This window comes from Musa acuminata, chromosome BXJ1-5 (assembly GCF_036884655.1).
Source record: "Musa acuminata AAA Group cultivar baxijiao chromosome BXJ1-5, Cavendish_Baxijiao_AAA, whole genome shotgun sequence".
Lineage (NCBI taxonomy): Eukaryota > Viridiplantae > Streptophyta > Magnoliopsida > Zingiberales > Musaceae > Musa > Musa acuminata.
The window spans coordinates 39,451,934-39,476,709 of record NC_088331.1 but is presented as its reverse complement, the minus strand read 5'-3'; the positions used below and the strand labels follow the sequence as shown (position 1 = coordinate 39,476,709).

At 43.4% G+C, this 24,776-nt stretch overlaps 1 protein-coding gene across 5 annotated transcripts; it reads left to right on the top strand.

Moving 5' to 3' along the window:
* Window positions 1-16,545: 16,545 nt before the first annotated feature.
* On the top strand, window positions 16,546-24,505 carry LOC135584238 (uncharacterized). 5 transcript variants are annotated; one of them, XM_065183890.1, is made up of 9 exons: window positions 16,547-17,829; window positions 17,947-18,281; window positions 20,080-20,605; window positions 20,690-21,270; window positions 21,344-21,499; window positions 21,627-21,960; window positions 22,045-22,115; window positions 22,204-22,326; window positions 23,653-24,505. In XM_065183890.1, exons 1-9 carry the CDS (start codon window positions 16,935-16,937, stop codon window positions 24,025-24,027), a joined length of 3,396 nt encoding a protein of 1,131 aa, XP_065039962.1. In that variant the 5' UTR covers window positions 16,547-16,934; the 3' UTR covers window positions 24,028-24,505. The 5 variants fall into 5 exon arrangements, with proteins under 5 accessions (XP_065039964.1, XP_065039962.1, XP_065039961.1 ...); XM_065183889.1 differs by having other exon boundaries at window positions 20,687-21,270; XM_065183891.1 differs by having other exon boundaries at window positions 20,080-20,914; window positions 21,005-21,270.
* Window positions 24,506-24,776: the final 271 nt, after the last annotated feature.

The following is a 24,776-nucleotide window of genomic DNA, read 5'->3' as shown; positions in this document are numbered from 1 at the left end:
CGTGAGAGCAAGGGATCAATGACTTGCACGGAAGTCCCGCCTCTGCGGTACCATGGCGCTGCCATGCCCATGGCCCTACTATCCGTCGCCTCGCCTCTGTATCCCTTTTCTTCACAATCAGTAGAGATGTCTCCGTGGCACTCCTCTGAGTCCACCTCCATTCTAACTGATGCTTGATTTTGGGTAGCTAAGTCCCTCTGGACTCGTCGTCGCTTCCTCGCCCCTTTCGACCCCCTGCTTCAACACCTCTGTGTTCTCCAAGCAGTCTGTTTGGTCGATGGAAAGACAGACTGCAACTCCCATGCATGGCCTCTGCCATCACGTTGTAGAGTTTGCACCGATTCTGTTCTCCTTAGCTTCCTTGGTAGCAACGTTCGCTTACTCGACCTTCTCCTCTGACTTGTCGGGCTCCCTTAAGCGAATATGAGCTTTGGAGCAGTCCAACTCTCCAGTTGCTTCGATCATACCTCTGCATGATCAAGTCCCTCCCATGGAACTCACTGGTACTTGCATTCGAACTTTTCCCTTGGTGGAACCCAGCCCCCATATGCTGATGACCAAGGTTTTCATCCGATGCAAAATTCGGTGCACGCCCGGAAGACCCGCCTCTGCGGTACCATGGCCTTCACTCCTTGAATCCATAGCCCTTCCTGCCGTCGTGTTGTTCACCAAAGCGGAGCTCCCAGTAGCTCCCGATCATACCTCCATATGATCTCATCACTCACGGGACAGATTGTGTGTATCGCATTGCCACGAACTGTTCCACCACGATCCGCTGCACCATGTCGCCTCCTGGTGACATCTCCATTGCATTCTGATCCTTGTGGAATAAACTCGAATTGTGAACCCTCCATGTGTGGCCTCTGCCAATACATCGCAGGGTCCCTTCCACCTTCGATTTTGTTCGTTCCTCTGGCAATCGACCTTCATCCACCCACTCCTGGGTCACACCTAGATGAAGCACCGCTCTAGGACAGTCCGTCGCCTAGTAGCTCTCGAAGTCCACCGACTTCACTGTAATCTGTGTACCATTGTCTGGATCCTGGGCCTCTGCCCTTACCAGCACAATCTCCGCTGCGCACTGCTTCCTTCATAGCAACTCAAATGGCAACACTGTGGCATATTCTTCAAGAGTACCCGCCTCTGCGTCCTCTTGCCCCGTGCTAAGGCCCTTCTGAACCCAACTTCGCCTCCGCAAATTGAGTCGCCTTAGTTCCTCCATCAAATGCTTCTCCGAGTTAAGATGAGCCCGCTCCGTCAGAAAGAAGGACCCATGGAACAACATGATCCTACTTTTGCCTCTGCAAGAGTTCATGTCCTTGACCTCTGTCTAAGGAAAGCACTGTGCCTCTGCTCCATGTTCCAACTTCTATGCTGGCTCCCTTCATGCGGCTTGGGTACTTCGCCAAGTTACACCCAAGTTGCTCCGCTCCTCGTTTTTGCATTGAGTCGAAGGTGGCCCTCGCGCCCGCCATTCCACGAGTCAACCCTCCCTTGAGTTCGATCTCCACATCGACTCCAAGTGTGCCTTCATTTAAGTTGTTTTAGGCTGCTCCCCCACTTGATCTCGCAATGCATCCACCAATGCATTCTCTCGACGAGATCATGCGACAACTCCTCGCCGCCTGCTCAGTCCACCGAGCTTCGTGGAGTTGTTATTTGTTGAGGTACTCCTCCTCAACATGTGAGGTCCGTCTCACATGATTCTCCCTCTGGAGAGCCGGGACTTATCCCTCCTGGATAACTACCCCGTTGGAGCAACATCTCTCTTCATTTCGGAGGCCACCATCCCCTTGGACTACTCCGATCTACTGAACAAACTGTGCAATGTCTTGCCTCCTGCAAACGCACTTGCTAGATTGCGCCTCCACGTCAATACAGCCACCGCTGCACCCCTCAAGGCCTAGCAACATGCTGAACTCGTTGCACACTTCAGCCTCTTCCGGACGTATCCTTTGCATGCCGAAGAGAAAGTTTCAATGCTCCATGGCGCCGAGTCTCGGCCGCCTTGGGATGGCCATGAACATTCCATCGTCCGTATACAAGCCCATGCATGAGTACCAAATTCTTCGAGTTAGCAATTCCCCTCACCTCTGTGAGCTTTGCACAACTCTTTCGGTCGCTGAGCAACTCATTCCACTTTGCATGGTCTCATCCTTTGCCAAGCGCCTTGCTTGCCTTGAGCACCATCAAGTCAAGTTGCCAACGTTGAGCCGTAGCTCAAACTCAGCCATCCCAACCTTTGTGCGCTCCAAATTCTTCAAAGCTTGCCTGTTCTCGTGGTGCCTCTTGCGCGAAGGGTTGGCCATTCCTCTGAATGCCAATCTCAGATGCTCGCTCCTCTGAGCGACTCTTTTCCCTACAACTCCATGCCCGTTTTCCCTCAAACGGTCGCGCGTGTGCTGACTGCCCTCAACGCAGCCCCGCTAGGTCCCCCACGTTTGCATGTCAAGTGTTTCTATGAGTACTTGTCCCGCTCTGATACCATAATGTCACGACCTTAGCTGGTTTTGCCTAAGGCGTGCGGCACCCTCGCGCGTCCGTCCGCAAAGGTCAGCCTCCCCGAAGCCTCCCATTGTCCCTTAGGACCAACAAAAGAGAGAACGGGTTAAAGAGAATGCCTCAATCGGGATCCACAAGCAAACATGTCCGAAAAACACTTCATAGACAATGCAGATTACAAACAGACTTTACAAGCTCTGAATAGTGGCACAACAAAGGGTAAAATGGTCTATTATAGACTAAAAAGCTCTCGCACGTGTCCACATGATACAACCTTTATTTACAAGCCTAAAGAGGCCACAAACCCAACTAACATGGGACTATTTAGCCTTCGACCGCCCCTCTACCTGCTGTACAAGGCATGAACATGCCAAAAGACAACGGACAGACATAAGCATTACATCCAGCATCTTGTTTAGAAGTTTGTCCGTTACAATGAGTCAAGTAACAAGCAAATTGTTGAATGAGGAGTTGAGAAGAAAGAATTCAGTAATGTCTCAGAATGATTTACAGGCACTTATCTCATAGAACAAAGGAAAGTCAAAGTCCAAGAACAAAAGTAGTTCACTCATGAGTAGAAACATGTCAAGATCAAGAAAAGATATTATTTGCTATAACAGTAGTGAGAAAGGACATTATAAGAACCAATGCGAGCAACCAAAAAAGAGCGAAAAAAAATAAAAAAAAAGTAGAGTCGTTAGTGCTAGTCATAAGTGCCCAGCAAGCCAATCACGTGAGTGATGGCACGTGTGACTTGATACAGAATCTTTTTTGCTTATTATATTTTGGCGTATATCACTTTATAACTATTGCATAAATGCATATATATTGTGATGTCCTTGGATTTGTGCAATGGGAATCGGATCGTGATGAGATCACGATAATGAGATCGATTCACCTTTAAACACATATCCTAAATAATCCCGGTCATAGGTTACTCGAGAGGGACATCGTGATAACCGGATAGACTGGTGTGCTGTATACCCGTCCATATGATGGATGCAGCTGGTCTCATAGCTGCTCGTGTAGGGACACTAGGGATACAGTACAGGTGCTCATTGGAGAATGAGTTCACTGATTGATCCGCTTACGGAATGCTGGATGGTTGATGATGCCTTATTGTCAGACAACGATTCCGTAGTCCTAGTGGTGTATCTGGTTCTTAGACTTGAGACACCAAGGATGTCCTGTATGAGTGCTCCACTCTTTGATACCAGACTTATAGGTTTGGCTGTTCCCAGATCTAGTACAGCTGGTCATTGGGAGTGGTAGTCGACCTTACGAGGGCTATTGAGTGTCGATAGAGGATCATCCACTCTCGGTATCATGAGAGGAATATCCCATGTGTTCTTGCTCAGACAAATCCCTGGCCAGGGTCATTCGGGTTGAGAGAGAAAGAGTTCTCCGGGAGAATCCGATTAGAGCGAGACTCGAGTAGAAACCGTATGGGTCTGACAGCACCATGCTCGATATACGGTCTCTGGGATATTAGATGGATGAGGGACTATAGGTACATGGTAACTGAGGACAGACAGGTCCAATGGATTGGATTCCCCTGTATCGTCTGGGGACTACGGCGTAGTGGCCTAGTACTTCCGTAGTCGATGAGTCGAGTGAATTATTACAGAGATAATAATTCACTGAGTTAGAAGGAGTTCTGACAGGTATGACTCACGGCCAGCTCGATATTGGGCCTAGAGGGTCACACACATATGGTAGGCAATGCGATGAGTAGAGGTTCGGATATGAGATATCCGACGGAGCCCTTGTCTTATTAGATGCAGATCCAATACCCACTAGGGAAAGGACCCATTAGGGTTTTGACACGGGATCTCTATAAATAGGAGGGATTCACAGCCTCATAGGCTAGAGTCTTTGCTTGCCCTTCCTATTCTCCTCTCCCTCTCCACCTCAGAGTAGGCCTGGAGTTTTGAGGAGCGTCGTCGCAACCCTGCTGTGTGGATCACCGCTAGAGAGGAGGACGCTTGACCTCCTTCACCCTCTCCTAAGGATCTGCAAGGAAACAGGGATATACGATCTCCCTAGGTAACACAATCTTTATACGCAGTTTTGTGTTTTTTTGCAGATTTTGCGCACCAATCTTCGCACGACGATGAACATCTTTTTGGGAATCGGGGATTTTTGTTTTCTTGTTCTTCCGCTGCGCATATGATGTCGCCCCCTATGATTTCCCAACAGTGGTATCAGAGCCAGGTTGTTCGTGCGAATGATTGGTTTTTGAACTGCGTGTGTTGTGTTTAGGAAGAATATTGACGTCAAAATCGTTGACGCAAAAGCAAGGAAGGGCAGCAACAGTTGCTGCCCTCGATCTGCATGCCTGCAGCAAGCCGCAGCCGCAGCCAGGCAGCACAGCGCCGGCGCATGCGCAAGCGCTGTGCCTGCAGCAGCCGACCGGCGGTCTGCTTGAAGCAGGCTTGCGGCCGGCGGGGCTGGCAGCCCGCTCGGTAGAAGCGCCTGCGGCCACTGAGCCCGCGGGCAGAGGCGCCGCGGGGCAGCAGCGCGGGCTGAGGCACCGCAGGGCAGCGGCGCCTGTGGCCGCTGCTCCCACGGGCAAAAACCCCGCAGGGGCGGCCGCCAGCGAGACAGCACCACCTGCGGGCGCTGACTCGCGGGCAGAACCGCCCGCGGAGGCGGCGGCGCCCGCGGGGGCGCCCACCTGCAGCGGCAGCGACCCCAGCGGGCGTGCCACCTGCAGGCGAGGGCAGTGCCCTCGCCCTCGCCGCACAGGCCGCCGCCAGCAGGGTGGCGGCGGCGGCGGCGCAGCAGCAAGGGGGAGAAGGGTATTAGGGTTTTCTGGGCAAAAAGATAGTTTTGCCCCCTCGGAATTTGAGAAATTCCAGTTTCTGTCTTTTGTCCAAATTACGAAAATACCCTTAGGAATTGAGAAATTCCCTATATATCCCTGATTTCAGAAAATATTAATTAATTAAAAGGTTTAGTTGATTGTTATTTTTATTATTATCTAGTAGTCCTACATGATGATGATTATTTATACATGTGATGTATGATGAGTGGACGGATGATCATGGACCGTGTGATGTGTGTACTTGTGATTATTATTATTGAGGTCTGCGAACCTCCATTATATTTCTCGTTTATTGTCGGGCCTGCGTGCCTATGATTAAGTTGTAATCACATGAGGAGGCGCAGCGGGAGCGTGGATGCCATAGCGGGACCCACGAGACGGACGATCGTGATGCATGGAGATGCATCAAGATGTCGACGGAACCGACGAGGACGAGATGGACGATCACAAGGCATGGAGATGCACCGTTGCACACATAGATCTTGATGTGAATGATTAGGCCTACTGGCTCGGGCCTAATCATATTAGGTTGTGGTCCATGATCATCTGGTGTGATTGCTTATACACATACTAGATATGTATATATATTTGCATGCGATGTAGATATATATTAAATATGTATATGTGTGACATGTCATATTAGGAGACCAAATAATAGAAACATCTCTCGATAAAATTAAGTCGGTAAACGTGAGGCAATTAGATTGACCCACGTGGCCTTCCATCGTTATGAGTAGGAACCGAATCCCGGTGTAGGTTGAGTTGGTCGAGTCCCTCGAGACTCACCTATATCGCGATTCGCTATCTTGCTTACGACATAGAGATGTCACCGGTGACCTGAGGGTATGATATGCTTGGTCGAGTCCCTCGAGGGTATATCATCAAATCAGACTCATCTTGTAACGAAGGTGTTGACTTAACCGAGCATCATGGTTGGTCGAGTCCCTCGAGGCCATGGTGATTCGGAGGCCGAACAGGACGGGAATCACAAGGAGTTGTGATCGGCAAGAGTTGTCTACCTTTTAGGCTTAGTGTGATTGGTCGAGTCCCTCGAGGTTACACTAAGACGCTGATTGGATCCTGATCCCCACTAGAAGTCTGCCGGAGACTTCCGTTTCACGTGCTGAGGGTGTCGCGTGACTCGTTAGTAAAATAGTGGGAGCATATTAAGATAGAAGTCCATATCTTGATAGTTTATTTCTTGCAAAATCTGCATGTTATTCATTTTTGCTACATCTTTATTTTCAGAAAATGTCGCTTTCAAATCCCTTACGTGGCATACTTGATGTCAACCGCCTCACTGGTCCAAATTATACAGATTGGCTCCGTAACTTGAGAATTGTTCTCACAACGGAGAAAATCGTGTACGTCCTTGATACAGTGATGCCTACGCCCGAAGAAGGGGCAAGCGAGGATGAGATCGCTCGCTACGTGAAGTACATTGATGACTCCACTCTTGCTCAGTGCTATATGTTGGGCTCTATGACTCCAGAGTTACAGAGACAACATGAAAAGATGGATGCCAGATCCATTCTCCTACATGTCCGTAAATTGTTTGAGGAACAGGGAAGGACTCAACGATATGAGATATCCAAGAGCCTTTTCCGCGCTAGGATGACTGAGGGGACACCGGTTCAGAACCATGTCCTAAAGATGATTGAGTGGATAGAGAAACTCACAGGTCTAGGAATGGTCCTAGAGGATAACTTGTGTGTGGACATTGTGCTTCAGTCCCTACCAGATTCCTTTTCACAGTTCATAATGAACTTTAATATGAACAAGCTTGAGGTGACTCTCCCAGAGCTCCTCAATATGTTGAGGGAGGCAGAGAGTACTATTAAGAAAGAGAAGCCAGTTCTCTACACTGGTGAGACCAGAAAGAAAAGGAAAGCAGAAAGGTCCCTTAAGAAGGGAAAGGGCAAGGGCAAACAAGGTAAAGCAAAGGTTGCTAAGAAAGACCCAACAAAGGACAAAGGCCAGTGCTTCCACTGTGGTAAAGATGGGCACTGGAAGAGAAACTGCAAAGAGTACCTTGCAGAAAGGGCGAAACAAAAGCTTGATGAAGCTTCAGGTACATTCATGATCAGTCTCCATTTGTCAGACTCTTATGATAACACATGGGTATTAGATACCGGTAGTGCTTATCATATATGTAATTCGTTGCAGGTTCTGGCAAGGCCTAGGAGACTAGAGAGAGGCGAGATGGACCTCAAGATGGGTAATGGAGCAAAAGTTGCTGTATTAGCTGTTGGCGAGGTCGCCCTACATCTGCCTAGTGGAGCTTTTATTGCATTAGATGCATGTTATTTTGTTCCTTCTATTATCAAAAACATTATCTCCATTTCATGTTTAACAGTTAGTGGATATAAATTTGTTTTTGAGAACAATGGTTGTTCGATATTATTAGATGATAAGATCATCACGAAAGGAACATTGCATAATGGTTTATTTATGTTAGACACCACTCCACATATCATGAATATAAATGTGTCCAAAAGGAAACGAGATGAGTTGAACAGTGCCTACCTGTGGCATTGTAGGCTAGGTCACATCCATGAAAGAAGGATTCAAAAGTTGCTAAATGATGGATATCTAGATCCATTCGACTATGTGTCATATGCAACTTGTGAGCCTTGCATTCGTGGAAAACTGACCAACTCTCCATTTAGTGGAACTGGAGAGAGAGCCACTGAGTTGTTGGAACTCATACATAGTGATGTATGTGGACCCATGTCAACTCATGCCATTGGAGGTTACTCCTACTTCATTACATTTACTGATGATTTCTCAAGGTATGGATATGTGTACTTAATGAAGTACAAGTCCGAGGCCTTTGAGAAATTCAGAGAGTATAAGAATGAGGTGGAGAACTAGACTGAAAAGAGTATCAAAACTCTTCGATCAGATCGAGGAGGTGAGTACTTAAGTACAGAGTTTACTCACTTCCTCAAGGACCATGGGATATTATCCCAATGGACACCTCCTTATACACCTCAGCTCAATGGTGTCTCTGAAAGGAGAAATCGTACATTATTAGATATGGTACGGTCCATGATGAGTTTCGCTGACCTACCCATCTCATTCTGGGGATATGCCCTAGAAACCGCAGCTTACCTTCTGAACAGAGTTCCAACTAAGTCGGTGGTGTCTACACCATATGAGATATGGAAAGGGAAGAAGCCTGATCTTAAAGTAGTTAAGATTTGGGGCTGCTCTGCCCATGTTAAAAGACACAACCCCGATAAGTTAGAATCAAGGACAGGGCGATGTAAATTTGTGGGATACCCCAAGGAAACTTGTGGGTATTACTTCTATCATCTCGAGGACCAAAATGTCTTTGTAGCTAAGAGAGCAGTGTTCCTTGAGAAGGAACACATTCTTGACGGAGATAGTGGGAGAATGATAGAATTGAGCGAGGTTGGAGAACCAAGCTCAAGCACCACTCTACAGCCCGAGTCTGTTCAGGTATATAATACACAAGTTTCAACTTTACGCAGGTCTGATAGAGTATCCCATCCTCCTGAGAGATATGTGGGACATATTAGAGCAGAGGATGTAGAGGATATTGATCCTCAGACCTACGAGGAGGCTATTATGAGTATAGACTCCGGGAAGTGGAAAGAAGCCATGAATTCTGAGATGGATTCTATGTACTCCAATAAGGTTTGGAACCTAGTTGATGCACCCGAAGGTATTGTACCCATCGGTTGCAAGTGGATCTTTAAGAAAAAGATCGGAGTAGATGGAAAGGTAGAGACCTATAAAGCAAGGCTAGTGGCTAAGGGGTATCGTCAAAGGCAAGGTGTTGACTACGACGAAACTTTCTCACCCGTAGCAATGCTAAAATCCATCAGAATTCTATTGGCTATTGCAGCACACTATGATTATGAGATCTGGCAGATGGATGTGAAAACCGCATTCCTCAACGGGAACCTGGAGGAGGAGGTGTATATGATGCAACCTGAGGGATTCGTGTCCAAGAACTGCCCAGATAAGGTGTGTAGGTTGCTTAGATCCATTTATGGACTAAAGCAAGCTTCCCGAAGTTGGAACATAAGATTTGATGAGGCAATCAGATCTTATGACTTCGTTAAGAACGAAGATGAGCCTTGTGTATACAGAAAGGTAAGTGGGAGCGCTATTAGTTTTTTTTTGGTGTGGATGACATCCTCATCATTGGGAATGACATAGGAATGCTATCCACAATAAAGGCTTGGTTATCTAGACACTTCTCCATGAAGGACTTAGGAGAAGCATCTTATATCTTGGGGATTAGAATCTATAGAGATAGATCCAAAAAGGATGCTTGGCTTGTCCTAGTCCAGGTACATAGAAACTATTGTCAAAAGGTTTGGCATGGAAAATTCCAAAAGAGGTCTCATACCGATGAGACATGGGATATCGCTTTCTACGAGTATGTCCCCAAAGACTCCAGAAGAAAGGGCGAACATGGATATGATACCTTATGCCTTAACAATAGGGTCTATCATGTATGCCATGCTATGTACTAGGCCTGATATAGCGCATGCTCTGAGTGTCACGAGCAGGTATCAGGCGGATCCAGGCTTGGAGCACTGGAAAGCAGTAAAGTGTATCCTTAAGTACTTGAGAAGGACTAAGGATCTTTTACTAGTATATGGAGGTAATAGCCTTAAGGTTGAAGGCTACACTGACTCAAGTTTTCAGTCTGATGTCGATGATAGCAAGTCGAATTTAGGGTATGTGTACACCTTGAATGGAGGAGCAGTGTGCTGGAAGAGTTCCAAGCAAGATACCACTGCTGACTCGACCACAGAGGCGGAGTACATTGCTGCATCAGATGCAGCAAAGGAGGGAGTCTGGTTGAAGAAGTTCATCACAGATTTGGGAGTCGTGCCGGATAGTGAGGAGCCGATTTCCCTATATTGCGACAACAACGGGGCAATTGCTCAAGCGAAGGAACCTAGGTCTCATCAGAAATCTAAGCATGTTCTGAGGAGGTTCCACCTTATCAGAGAGATCGTGACCCGAGGAGATGTAGCAGTGGAAAGAGTTCCATCCGAAGATAACATTGCAGATCCACTAACAAAGCCATTGTCTCAGATTATCTTTGAGCGTCACAGGGGTCTGATGGGGATCAGACACATAGGTGATTGGCTTTAGGTCAAGTGGGAGATTGCTAGTCATAAGTGCCCAGCAAGCCAATCACGTGAGTGATGGCACGTGTGACTTGATACAGAATCTTTTTTGCTTATTATATTTTGGCGTATATCACTTTATAACTATTGCATAAATGCATATATATTGTGATGTCCTTGGATTTGTGCAATGGGAATCGGATCGTGATGAGATCACGATAATGAGATCGATTCACCTTTAAACACATATCCTAAATAATCCCGGTCATAGGTTACTCGAGAGGGACATCGTGATAACCGGATAGACTGGTGTGCTGTATACCCGTCCATATGATGGATGCAGCTGGTCTCATAGCTGCTCGTGTAGGGACACTAGGGATACAGTACAGGTGCTCATTGGAGAATGAGTTCACTGATTGATCCGCTTACGAAATGCTGGATGGTTGATGATGCCTTATTGTCAGACAACGATTCCGTAGTCCTAGTGGTGTATCTGGTTCTTAGACTTGAGACACCAAGGATGTCCTGTATGAGTGCTCCACTCTTTGATACCAGACTTATAGGTTTGGCTGTTCCCAGATCTAGTACAGCTGGTCATTGGGAGTGGTAGTCGACCTTACGAGGGCTATTGAGTGTCGATAGAGGATCATCCACTCTCGGTATCATGAGAGGAATATCCCATGTGTTCTTGCTCAGACAAATCCCTGGCCAGGGTCATTCGGGTTGAGAGAGAAAGAGTTCTCCGGGAGAATCCGATTAGAGCGAGACTCGAGTAGAAACTGTATGGGTCTGACAGCACCATGCTCGATATACGGTCTCTGGGATATTAGATGGATGAGGGACTATAGGTACATGGTAACTGAGGACAGACAGGTCCAATAGATTGGATTCCCCTGTATCGTCTGGGGACTACGGCGTAGTGGCCTAGTACTTCCGTAGTCGATGAGTCGAGTGAATTATTACAGAGATAATAATTCACTGAGTTAGAAGGAGTTCTGACAGGTATGACTCACGGCCAGCTCGATATTGGGCCTAGAGGGTCACACACATATGGTAGGCAATGCGATGAGTAGAGGTTCGGATATGAGATATCCGACGGAGCCCTTGTCTTATTGGATGCAGATCCAATACCCACTAGGGAAAGAACCCATTAGGGTTTTGACACGGGATCTCTATAAATAGGAGGGATTCACAGCCTCATAGGCTAGAGTCTTTGCTTGCCCTTCCTATTCTCCTCTCCCTCTCCACCTCAGAGTAGGCCTGGAGTTTTGAGGAGCGTCGTCGCAACCCTGCTGTGTGGATCACCGCTAGAGAGGAGGACGCTTGACCTCCTTCACCCTCTCCTAAGGATCTGCAAGGAAACAGGGATATACGATCTCCCTAGGTAACACAATCTTTATACGCAGTTTTGTGTTTTTTTGCGGATTTTGCGCACCAATCTTCGCACGACGATGAACATCTTTTTGGGAATCGGGGATTTTTGTTTTCTTGTTCTTCCGCTGCGCATATGATGTCGCCCCCTATGATTTCCCAACAGTTAGTAGATAATACTACAACTATGGTGTATGATGATGATTATTTGATTGTGTCTCCTTCTAATGATATTTTTTCTTATATATTAAGATCTTGGGTGGGTGATTGATATATATGCTTCTTATTATGCTACCATAGATGGAGTTTTTTACTACTTACAGGTCTAGAAATTTCGGTGTTGTCAAGATGGGCAACTATGAAAGCTCAATAAGAGTTATCTTATTATGACTATTGAAAAAAAAATATATCACACCTTATACAAGTTGCATGCCAAAGCTTATGGTGAGTAACTGAATGCTATAGAGAAATACTTTAGCATAAAGTTGTAGCATAGGCGATTGAGACATACGAGTGAGAAGGGGCTATAAGCTCTTTCCAAAAGAGAGATATTATCAAATCTCAGAGGTACAAATTTGAACCGTTATATTGATTGTTTGACTGGTAAACAACACAGAGTTTCATTTGCTAGTCCTGCTTTGTCTAAAAAAATACATGTCTTAGATCGTGTTTATGTAGATATATGTGATCTTTTGAGGATAAAATCTCCTGGTGGGTTTGTTAATATTCCTAGCATCAATAGTATACTTTATTTTGTCACTTTTATAGATGATTTTTCTAAGAAAATTTGAGCCTATGTTATGAAGACCACAGATCGGGTTATTAAATATCTTCAAAGAGTTTCATACCAGAGTTGAAAAGAAGACAAAAAGATAATTGAAATGCATAAGATCAGATAATGGTGGTGAGTACACAAGATTGTCTAATTATTATTGCAGGTCATATGACATCCGACATGAGATGACAGTTCCAAATACACCTCAACATAATACAATTATAGTGAGGATGAACCGCACTATCATCAAAAAGATCAAATGTATGCTTTCATAGGCCAAGCTACCCAAAAGAATTTTGGAATGAGGCTTTGAGGACTATAGTTGATGTGATCAACTTGTCATCACGTAAAGTCTTATATTGTGATGTTGCAAAGTATGTATGGTCAGGGAAAAGTATTTCCTTCAAGCATTTGAGAGTATTTGGTTATCGTGCATTTGCACATATTTCAAATAATGAGAGGTCTAAGTTAGATGGTAAGAATAAAGAATGTATTTTTCTTAGCTACTCATATGATCAGTTTGGTTACAAGCTTTGGAATCTAGAAAAGCAGAAGGTGTTTAGAAGCAGAGATGTGATATTCTTTGAGGATAAAACCTTTGAGGATTTGAAGAAGAAGACACTAACCAAGACTTATACATAAGGATTAGCAGATTGTGACCTAGTTACTCCTCCAGTATATTAGGGTGATGGGAGAGATGTACAGAAAGATGGCGTAGAGCTCGATGTTGATCTACCTGCAGTACATGTTGAGCAAGAAGAAGTTGGAGAGTAATTTTCCGTAGAACCTCAATTGAGAAGATCTTCTAGACAACGTCAACCTTCCAGAAGATACTCTACATATGAGTATGTGATGCTTATTGATGTAGGTCAACTATAGAGTTACTATGAAGCAGTTGAAAGTGAGTAGAAAAAGAAATGGTCGATTGCTATACAAGAAGAGATGGATGCTCTATAGAGGAACCATATATATGATTTGGTGTAACTACCAAAGGGAATGAAGGCCTTGAAGAATAAGTGAGTTTTTAGGTTGAAGATTCAAGAATATTGTTCTCAACTAAAGTACAAAGCTAGATTGGTCGTGAAATGCTTTGGTAAGAAAGGTATTGATTTTGAAGAGATTTTTTCTCCTATTGTTAAAATATCTTCTATTCGTGTTGCTCTTGGTATTGTTCCTAGCCAGGACTTGAAGGTTGAGCAGTTAAATATGAAGATAGCTTTCCTTCATGATGATTTTGAGGAGAAAATTTATATGGAGCAACCAGAATACTTCAAAGTCAAAGGTAAAGAAAACTTTGTCTACAAGTTGAGGAAGAGCTTGTATGGGCTGAAGTAAGCTCCAAGATAATGATACAAAATATTTGATTTATTTATAACTGAAAATGGATACAAAAGAACGGCTTCATATCATTACGTGTACATTAAATGGTTTGGTGAGAATTTTATTATTCTCTTACTTTATGTTGTTGACATGCTTATTTTTAAAAAAGATATGTCTACAATTGACAGGTTGAAGAAGGAACTGAGTGAGTTTTTGTAATGAAGGACATGTGGCCAGCATAGCAAATACTGGGCATACATATTTTTCATGACAAAAAAACCAAGAAGATTTGGTTGTCACAGAAGAAATACATCGAGAAGGTATTGAAAATATTCAGTATGAGCAATGCAAAGCCAGTTGGTTCTCCTCTTACAGGTCACTTCAAGTTGTGCTCGGAACAAAGTCCGTCAAGCGATGATGAGAATGAGAAAATGCAAAATATTCCTTATGCTTCAACGGTTAAAAGTTTTATGTATGTAATGGTATGTACCAAGCCGGACATCGCATATGCAGTATGTGTTACTAGCAGATTTCTTACAAATTTATGTAAAGAGTACTTGACAGTAGTGAAGTGAATCTTTAGATATCTCAAAGGGAGCTTTAAGGTTTATTTAAGCTTTGGAGGTGGACCTTTTGCGTTGACAGGTTATATAGATACAGATATAACAAGAGATATTGATACGAGGAAGTTCACATCAGGTTTTATACTTACTTTTGCAAGGGGAGTTGTGTCATGTCAATCCATATTGCATAGGTGTATTGCTCTCTCCACCACAAAGGCATAATATATTGTTGTTATAGAGGTTTACAAAGAAATGTTATAGATGAAAGAATTCTTATAAGAATTGGGACTAAAACATGAAAACTATATGATGAATTGTGATAGTCTGAGTGTCATTCATTTGTGTAAGAGCCCAATTTTTCATTCTAAGTCAAAGCATATAGATGTCAGATACCATTGGATTCGAAATATACTTGAAGAGAAGTAGTTTTAGCTTCAGAAAATTCACACAGATGATAATGAAACAGACATGTTGACAAAGATCTTTATCAAAAGAAATGCATGTTGACAGTTGGTTGGCATGACTTCACATTAATGAGTCATAAGACAACCTCCCTTATGGGCTGAAGGGGAAGGTTGTTGGACTAACAGCCCATGAGTTTAGCCCTTAGTGGGCTTTAACAGCCCATAGCGTACTCTCATTTTAATTTAACTTTAGACCTAATAAGGGGGGTATGGTGGTTACGAAAATAGGGAGAAAATTTATAGAGACATAAAACTGTAGTAGCAACTTGATTCAAAAAAGATGAGAAAATGACAGAAAAACAAGTGAAGGAAAGGGAAGAAGATAAGGACAACGTGGAGAGATTGTTCTCATCTCATGTTAGATTAGATCTATAGTAGATTATTGTTGTAATTACTTGGGAAGAATTTAGATATTGTGCATAGTGACATAATTCTTATATCTCAGTTATTCTCTTGATATTGTTGCTTGGATTTTAGGTAAAAGATTCTGAATTTTGTATATTCATTATTCGATTATCTATAGTTTGTCTCATAGATTTTACCCTTCATGTGGGAGATGTTTTCCATATAAATCTAGGTATTATATTTGATTATAATTTCTATTTAATTCCGTTGCTAGAATAAGGGGGATGTATATATATAAAAGGATCGGATCGGAGTCGAAGGCGGATGGATACATATAGAAGGATCGGATTGGAGAGGTACGAGATTTTGATGTGAGATAGACGAGCTTTTCCGTAGCTTAGAGGGATTAGAGAGAGAAGGCGTAGATCATCTTGAAGCTGCAAATGATGGTGATTTGATTTCGGTAATCCATTTTCATGTAGAGGTTTGCAATTGTTAGCGGTGTTGATTTCAATGGTGGAAATGTGGCGTGATGATGTCTAAGTAGAGAAAATGTTCATTCCGTGAGTATTGACCCAAACTCATGAATTAATTCGGTTGATGATAAGATTATCTTTGAGGTATGTTGATGTGGTATACTTAGTTGACATCATATTGTTTTTATGCTATCTAAACTCCCCATATCAAATTTCTCGATTGGCTAATGCAGTTAATTATCATATTATTTGTCTTTATTATGTTTTTAGATAAGATTCGTCTATCCTTATCAAAAATTTAAAAATTATTATTTACATCAAAATTTGATACGAGTACTCTAGATATAAATAATATTTTTTTCCTGATACTTATGGTGGATGAGATGATTTAATATTTATTTTGAATAAATGCATCTTGTGTATAATATGATGTTAAGATATATCTTATCCAAATATAATATGTTTGGATGATTTGAATCTTATCTTTGGTTAAATGTATAATATGTTTGGAGGTGCTTTAATGCTTATGTCTGACGTATATTATATGTGAGAGATTAAAATAGTTTTAAGGGATGCTTTACTCTCAATAAAGAGACGTTTGGACTTACGTCTCGGCACATTGTCATTTTGAGCCCAATTTAAATGGACCGGACCGGTCCGGCCCTGCTCATACTGGCCCAGACCGGCCTGGTCTGTTTCGGCCCATAAGTAACTCGGCTCCCGTGCTGCCCGTGGCCGAGGGGAAACCCCGGACTCCAAAGCCCCCTCATCAAATGGCACATAATAACACATCTCCGAATCCGCCACCCTCTTTTCTCTCCCCTCTCCCCCCCTGTGCGCGACAAGCAGCAGCAGACGACGACGACGACGACTGTTCCGTCGGTGAGGAAGGGTTCTTCTTGCGGCAGCCTTTGTCTACCCTCGGAGAAGAGCCGGGCTGCGATAGCAGGCAGGCAGGCAGGCGGGTGAGCAAGCAAGAGCGCCTCGCAGCGCTCTCCTCGATCTCACCTCTTCGCTAGATCTCTTCGTCCCCTTTTCCCCTTTCGTCTTCTCCGAATTAAGATTCGGATCCCGCTCGCTCTCGCTCTCTTTGGCTATCTGATGAAGGAGAATTGACCGGTTGAGGTCGCGTTTCCTGTCCCCCGCTGCTCCCCCCGGCTGAGGGTGAAACGCTATGAAGGGGCGGTCGCAGCGGCTGCCCCCGGCGGAGCCCCCGGACGACTGGGGCGACGGGTCGTGGACGGTGGACTGCTCCTGCGGCGTCACCTTCGACGACGGGGAGGAGATGGTGAGCTGCGACGAGTGCGGCGTGTGGGTGCACACCCGCTGCTCCCGCTACGTCCGCGGCGAGGCGTCCTTCGCTTGCCACAACTGCAAGGCCGCCGCCCGGAGGCTCCGCTCAGCCTCCGCCGCCGCCGTCGGGCACTTCCCCCTCCCCGTTGACACCGAGGAGACCGAGGTCGCCCAGCTCCTCGTGGAGCTCCCCACCAAGACCGATGTCTGCCCGCCACCTCCCCCTCCGCCGCTACAGCCGGCCGACTCCGCGGCTGGGCCCCATCGGCGCCGTCTCTGGGCGGAGATTCCGCTCGAGGACCGTGTCCACGTGCAGGGGGTCCCCGGCGGCGAGCCGAACCTCTTCGGAGGCCTCTCATCGATCTTCACGTCGCAGCTCTGGAAGTGCACCGGGTACGTGCCCAAGAAGTTCAATTTCCGATACAGGGAGTTCCCTTGTTGGGAGGAGGACGAGGAGAAGAAAGAGGGGGAGGAGGAGGCCGAGAACCCGGCCAACAGAGGGGCTGATGTGCTATTCTCCCTCTCCAAGGAGATCATTCCTTATGTTCCGATGAAGAAGTTTGATGCGGCCATCAAGGAGGGAGAAGGGAAAGTCTCAAGTGGCAGCCGCTCATCCCTGAGTTGCAGAAAGAAGGATAGGAGCAGGCTTCGGACAGTTGGGCAGGCAAATGTTGCTAAGAAGAGGAGGGAGGAGCCAGGAGAAACAAAGGACTGGACCGGTAAGAAGAAGACTAGGAGTTCTGCTGAGAAAATTGCAAGTGATACTAAGAGGAGAGGTTGGTATCTTTGCATTCATTGCTCTCTTTTTGTTGCAGAGCAGCTTGTGTGAGTAAGATGCTAATGCTTGTGTTGATACTTCTCTTGCTGGCTGTCGTGATTGTGCAATTTGCCAGGTTCTGTACCTTTCACTGGTATGAAGAAATTCGAGTTCCAAAAGGACAAGGATCTCCAGCTTGAAGAGGCAAGCGTTCCAGGTCCAAAAAGTGAAGATCAGACAGAAGAATTACACTCAGCATCCTGTTTTGCTGGTCAGCCAAAAGGAATGGGTCACAGTGACAAGCCCAAGCACCTACTTGCTGATAGTAGTATGATAGCGAGAGAGGTGAAGGTTGAGAAAGTTGACCAGCTGGAAACTGTAAAAACCGAGAAAAGTGATAATTCTCCAAAAATGGATGTTGCATCTCGAGGTGGCACAAGTCAAATTGCAAAAGAATCTAGTACAGATGAGGTATCATGTCTGTTTATCGTAGATGCTTTTATCTATATAAATATTAAGCGTGACTTAATATTTTGCTGGTTAACTGTTCAAATAAGTTTACCTGCATCCCCTATAGTGGAGAGAAAGAATGTTGAGATAGACGCATAGGAATACTAGAAAGGATGAAAAAAGATAAATTCATGAATAATTAGGTATAGTTCTAAAAGTGAGTAAAATGAGGAAAACCTTTTTAAGATGGTAATTGCCTGGTTAAGAGGGGGTGAGTTGACTAGAATTAATGTCTTGAGGAGAAGTAAAGAGAGATCTAAGAGAACTTTATTAGAAATAAAAACAAAAGTTTCAGTTCTCTTATTGCTGACCCAAATAGTGGATGTTATCTTTATTGTACAATGTGAATTGGATCACTCAGTAGACTTATGTTGGCTGGGTAATTTCTGATATAGAGAAGAGAGAGAGAGAGAGAGAGAGAGAGAGAGAGAGAGAGAGAGAGAGACATTCAGAAGAGTGAGAACATTCATGGAAATCATTACCAAAGGGCTAAAACAATCTTGAAATAATGTGTTTTAGAACATTTAAATACAATTCGTTTGAGGATTAATGTCCAATTAGACTATCCTGTAAATGAACATTCAAGAAATGATAATTTCGTGATACTCGTTTTTAAATTTAAATGTACAATCACAGAGATTCCAAAATTTTGAGAAGATTAATCATTTAGAAAAAGCTTATTCTTATTGATATGTAGGGGAAGGGAGATATTTGATGATACCTAGAATTATCTTCTCCAAGTTAAAATCAGAAAGGAACAATAAATTTTTCAATATCTTTGCAAATCATGGCTTTAAATAAAAACTGTTTATGTGTCTCTGAACAAAGTTGTGGGAGTGAAGGGGTCAACAGTCGATTTTTGCATGAGTGAATGAGTGAGTGAGTGAGTGAGAGAGAGAGAGAGAGAGAGAGAGAGAGAGAGAGGATGTAGTGCATGTTGTGCTGATGGAGTCTGTGAGGAACTTGATCAAGCAATTTCCAGAGTGATAGAACAGCGAAAAAGTTTTTTATAAAGGATATTGGGAGGAAAAACAATAGAGGTCCAAGATTGGGGTTAAAATGAAACAAGCTACATATTTCATGATGTTATACATCATATCTTAATCAAATCAGTCTGTTTGGGTTAAAATGAAATTACCTAGATATTTCATGATGTATATATTTCATAACCTATCTAGATTTGGGACATTGCAGACAGAAATAGACTCCACACTGACAAAATATTGCCTGCTACTTCGAGAAAGGGGTTCTTTCTTCTCCCTGTGTTTCTCTCCAAAGATATGCTTGTATGATGTATTCACATTCGTCTTACCTTTTATATTTGGCCTATATTTAGACATTGCATAAAAAAGTTTTAAGTTAAGATCCCATGTTTGGTACTTACTAGCCAGTCTCAAATTAATTTATGTAGGCTTAGGATTGTGCTTAGTTGCTGAATGCTTGGATGTAAGATCATGTTTTAGACTTTAAGGCAACCTACTAAGGCATTGCAGAATGCTTTCATGGTTTACTCAACTATTAACTGGTAGATAGGCACAGTTTGTCTGTGACCTTTCAATCTTCTGTTTTCTTCAATGTTCTCTGTGATGTTGCTTTTCTCAGTAACTTAAATGTTTAATTATTCTTGGTTATGCTTTCTGCTGAGTTGCACAATTTTTTGTTAGACTTGCTACTGGACATTCCTTTTTCATTAAATTTTTCTGCTAAATATGTGATGCTTTGGACGATAAATCATGCTTCCACTGAAATATTTACTTAGGTTAGTAGCAGAGCCATGTACTGCATGAAAGAACCCAAGGATGAGAGCAATTTTGAAGGGCGTCTAGCTAAGGTTTCTTCAAGTGTTGTGATGGACTCAGGAACCTCAAAGCCTGCCAGTGCTGATCTTGCAAATGGTTGTAAAGAATTGCTAGACAAGCCAGTACTTTCAGGCTCAAAAGATGCAGTGATATTAAGCACAAAAATGGATGCAAATGAAGTGAAAATTGAAGGTGCTGATGACCTGTCAACAGGGAATTTAAATTTCACTGCTCCTTGTACAGTTGCAAAGTTGCCTGCTATAGACAGCCAACAACATGGGCAATTATTGAATCAGTTATCTGAGGGTATTCAGGACCAAGAAAACAAATCTAGTTTTCCATCTCATGGACATTGGTCTCAGGATGTTAGCAGAGAGTGTAATGAATTTAAAGATAGTATAACTTCAAGAACTGGTGAGCTTCTGAAACATTGCAGTCAAGTGGAGAATTCAGCAGAACAAAAAGGCACACTGGAGATAGGACATGGTACAAAAAATTTTAATGAATCTACAAACTCAAGATTGCAAGATTTGAATAGTTTAATTCCTGATGCAGTTAATTTGGCAGTAGGTGTCATAAAGGATTCTTCAACTTCATTTTCACCAGTTGTCACCAAGCTATCTGTTCCATGTACAAACATGTCTTCCAGTACGTCTACATCCTCAGCTGGTAAGGCAAGCCATTTAACCAAACAAGCACGAGCAAAGGTGAGCACAAATACTGCTGCCAAGAAAGAAGGTGCACCAACTCCAGCTGGAGAAAATATGGGAGAGATTTTAGAAAATCCGGCAAAAGGTCAGTCAAAAGTTTCCCTATTTTCTGGATCTAGGCCATCAAAAACTAGTAGAACATCTTATGATTCTGCCTCTGAGCATCTGGTATCAGATTCAAAAGAAGAATTGCCTTTTCAATCTTCAAAAGCTTCCGGCAAAGAGGACAGAACAGCAGTTTTACGCACTCATGATGTTGCTGGTTCATTGCAGTCCCAAGTAGCTTCTGTTCAAATAAAGCAGACTTCCACAAACCTGTCTCATAGAACTGAAAGAAGTCATCAGTCAGCTCCATACACTTCCTCAAAAGTTCTAAGCACCTCTATTTTTATGCATCCATCTGCATCAAGCAATGCTACCACGACTTTAAGTGATGAAGAGGTAAGATGACAACTTGCACGTAGCTACCAGTCTATTTATCCAGGGTTCTTAATTTCTTTTCATCTTTTGTCAGCTCGCACTATTGCTGCATCAAGAATTAAACAGCTCTCCTAGAGTTCCCAGGGTGCCACGTGTGCGGCAAGCTGCTGGCATACAGTCAACCCCCACCACCGGCATGAGTGTGCTTTCCAAACGCCCTTCTGTTTCTGGGGGAAAGGATCAAGTCTCGGTGAGACTGCTTCTTCTATTAAACTTCTATTTTAACTGTATATTCAATGCCTATTCCTATGTGAACTGTCAAAATATTGTCTTCAAACTGAGTTTAGGGTTACTAACATTGATTTAGTTAATTTTAGGTATTCAGAAGGAAAAACAAAGAAGATGCATCGAAATATGTTACCCGCAATTCTCAAGAGTTAAATGATGAGAGCAGGAAAAAGGGTAGGTTGTCATCTTTTCCAGACCAGAGACATCAGCAATCATCCATCTCATCAGAGAAGAAAAAGGAATCACAGATTAGACCTCCTGACTTGGCGTTAATAAAGAATATTTCTCTTGCCTCTGGTGAAGGTGAAAAAAGTGATCCTTTTTCCTCATCTGAGGTTAGTGAACATATTACTTCTATAGCATGCAGCTCACCTAGGGATATTCCGAGAGATGAAGGTGGTGTTATTGTGCGCACTTTGCCTGGTAGGTTCCCAATTTCATTTCTTTCATAAACAACTTGTGTCATTTGTCTAGTGATGCAAATTCACTTAAAGCATCAACCTGCAGGATTGATAGATGAGATTATGAGTAAAGATAAGCACATAAGGTATGAAGAGCTGTGCAATGCTGTTCGCCCGGTATGGTTTAATATCTCTATCACCTTAGTGGAACTTCATGGTGGCCATTTTACCGTCCTGTTTCATGTGCCTCTTCTCTTTTTTGCAGCATTGGCATGATTTAAGAAAACCCAATGGCGAGCGGTATGCTTATCCGAGTTATTTACATGCGGTCCATGATTGTCTGAGGAACAGGAGTGAATGGGCTCATCTAATAGATCAAGGTCCTAAGGTATTGAACCATCAAATAGAGGAATGGTGCATGCTATTTTGCTTCAGCTCCTATCTTTTTAAATGGCTAGATGTTGCTTTCTTTTCACTGAAAATTAGACCATTCTATGGTCATCGCTCTTTGATTGCTTTGATTTATTCCTATCTTATAGGAAATCCAGATTTAGCTTTAATTACTGTGCTCTTTGAATACAGAAATTGTTCTCTAAGATTTTTCTCCCATCTAATAATATGCAAAAGACTTTTTGTGTCCTCCTTAGGCCAGTAGGGAAATTGCTAGATTAATGCTTTTGATACATGTTATTAAACACAGTATCAAATGCCATCCCAAGTATGAGTTTCTGCTGTCCAAATTTATCAAAGGGCTTTTTGTTTGTCGGAATATAGACAGGATAATTAATGGGAGAATGTACTTTGGAGGCCTGTATTATTTTGATCGCCAATTTTTTCAGTACCAGACACTACATAGAAAGGGGATTGCCACTGTCGACAAGGTTTTGGATTTGAGGGATTGTGACTTGTCTCTTTTGTCTTCATTTTATTTCGTTCCCCGTCTTACTGCCTAGGGAAGCCCCCAGAAGTGTTCTTGGTTCACAGATCAAGATTGGAATGCCATCATAGCCACAGCTTGTGATCTATCATGCTGTGGTGTTTGATAAAGGATCTTTCTGCCCCTGCCATCATAGTCACAGCTTGAGCTCTCTCACTTGGATCCCATCTGAGAAGGGACAAGACGGGTAAAAAAGATAAGTGACGTTAAGGGGAAAGAAAATCTCTGTGTATAGGGAGGTATGGAAACAGTAGATATTATAACCCGGAATCTTGAGTAATTCCTGTAGGGGTAATGAATGCAATTAACAGGGAATCATATTTCTTATGGTAATGTAATCATAATAATATTGTGACTTTACAAACATTAGGAATGCAAGACATCTGTTCCAATTCCAGTTCGAAGCCTCTTTTCATATTACCAAAAACACCCTGATATTTAACCGCTTTTTCCGGATCATCAAACTATGCAACACATCTCATAATGCCTCAGGCATCATGCATTTGCAATCTGTGGGTATAATACACCATGCGAGTGTAATTTTCATCAATATTTTTTAATTATTGATTTACAGTATCTGGTTTATAAAAAAAAAAGTCTCTCTTGTTAAACATGGATAATTTTGCTGCATGGACACCATCTTGTGCTTTTTTTTTTTCCTCCATATGAATTTCCATGACGAGCTAAATCATGTTTTCCAGATGTGTGTGTGTGTTTTTTCCTGTGTGCTTGCAAAAAAATTGTTGAAGATTGAACGGAATGGATCGTTTGTTCCAGACAAATTCAAGCAAGAAGAGGAGGAAGGCCGAGGTTGACCCTGACGTGGCAACAATTGAATCTGAAAATGAAAAAGCAAGGACCAGAGCTTCAAAGGAAGAAGACAACGCGGTGGACTCACATAGAGAAGATTTTCCAAAGCGCAAACGCAATGCGCGGAAGCGTAGGCGACTTGAGCTACGAGGAACCGGTGTGATGGAGGAGGGTAGGAAGAGGCGGAGCCGAGCTGCCGTTTCAGATTATTACTCTGCCGCATTGTCTCATTCGAGCAATGAGGGCAATGAATCCCTCTTCAGCGAGGACGAAAGCCAAGTGGCCGGACCACATGCTGGTGGGACCGAAACCTCTAGTTCTAGCTCAGACGACTCCACTTGATGCTCTCAGCTGAGCTCAACCGCGAAGCCAACTATGGGGGATGTAGCTTGTCCTTTCAGGTCCTGATCGATCCAGACTATGACGAAGGTTTCTTTTTGTGACACAACCGTGCATTTTCTATCACCCGTTACTCTCGATCGTCTTCAACCATGAACTAGGGACCAAAACTATGTGTTGAAGGCAAAGATTGTCACCAACTTTGTTGCAGCAGGGTTTAGGATCGTCTTCAACCCGTTACCTCTGATGTCGGTGGATGTCATTAACCCAAAGAAGTTGGCTGGCAAGTGTAACATTAGTGTACATGTAAAAATTGTGCCTGCTTGTAGTCTGAAACTTGTGTTAGCATGCCAAGACAAAAAGAGCATATGATTGCATAGCAAACTCGCAGGTCGTAGTAACTTTTTCTGGGCAGTTGGTTTATTATCCCTTTTTCTTTTCTTCAAGGAAACTTTTTCTCAATCAAATGAACTGTTCTTCATACATCATCTCACTGCTCTCTACTGTCCCCTATTGTGGCATGGATACTGACGAGCTTTAGAGAGCTGATGCAATTTGTGCTTGATGGCTGAAAGAGAATTAATGGTCGAGTGCAGCTTTATCTGAGAATAATGTGTGAGTTCATTGTGCGTGTTGATGGATTGGCCGAGCTGTTGGTACAAGTAATATTCCATGTTATGTTATAAACAGAATTTAATTATATAAATAACATTAAATGCATTTCTTATAATTTATTCACAATGGAGACTAGA

Coding starts and splice junctions, on each gene's coding strand:
- LOC135584238 (XM_065183888.1), top strand. CDS start 16,935: ATGAAGGGGCGGTCGCAGCGGCTGCCCCCGGCGGAGCCCCCGGACGAC. Junction 21,500..21,626: donor GGGGAAAGGATCAAGTCTCG/GTGAGACTGCTT, acceptor AGTTAATTTTAG/GTATTCAGAAGGAAAAACAA. Junction 22,327..23,652: donor TAATAGATCAAGGTCCTAAG/GTATTGAACCAT, acceptor CGTTTGTTCCAG/ACAAATTCAAGCAAGAAGAG.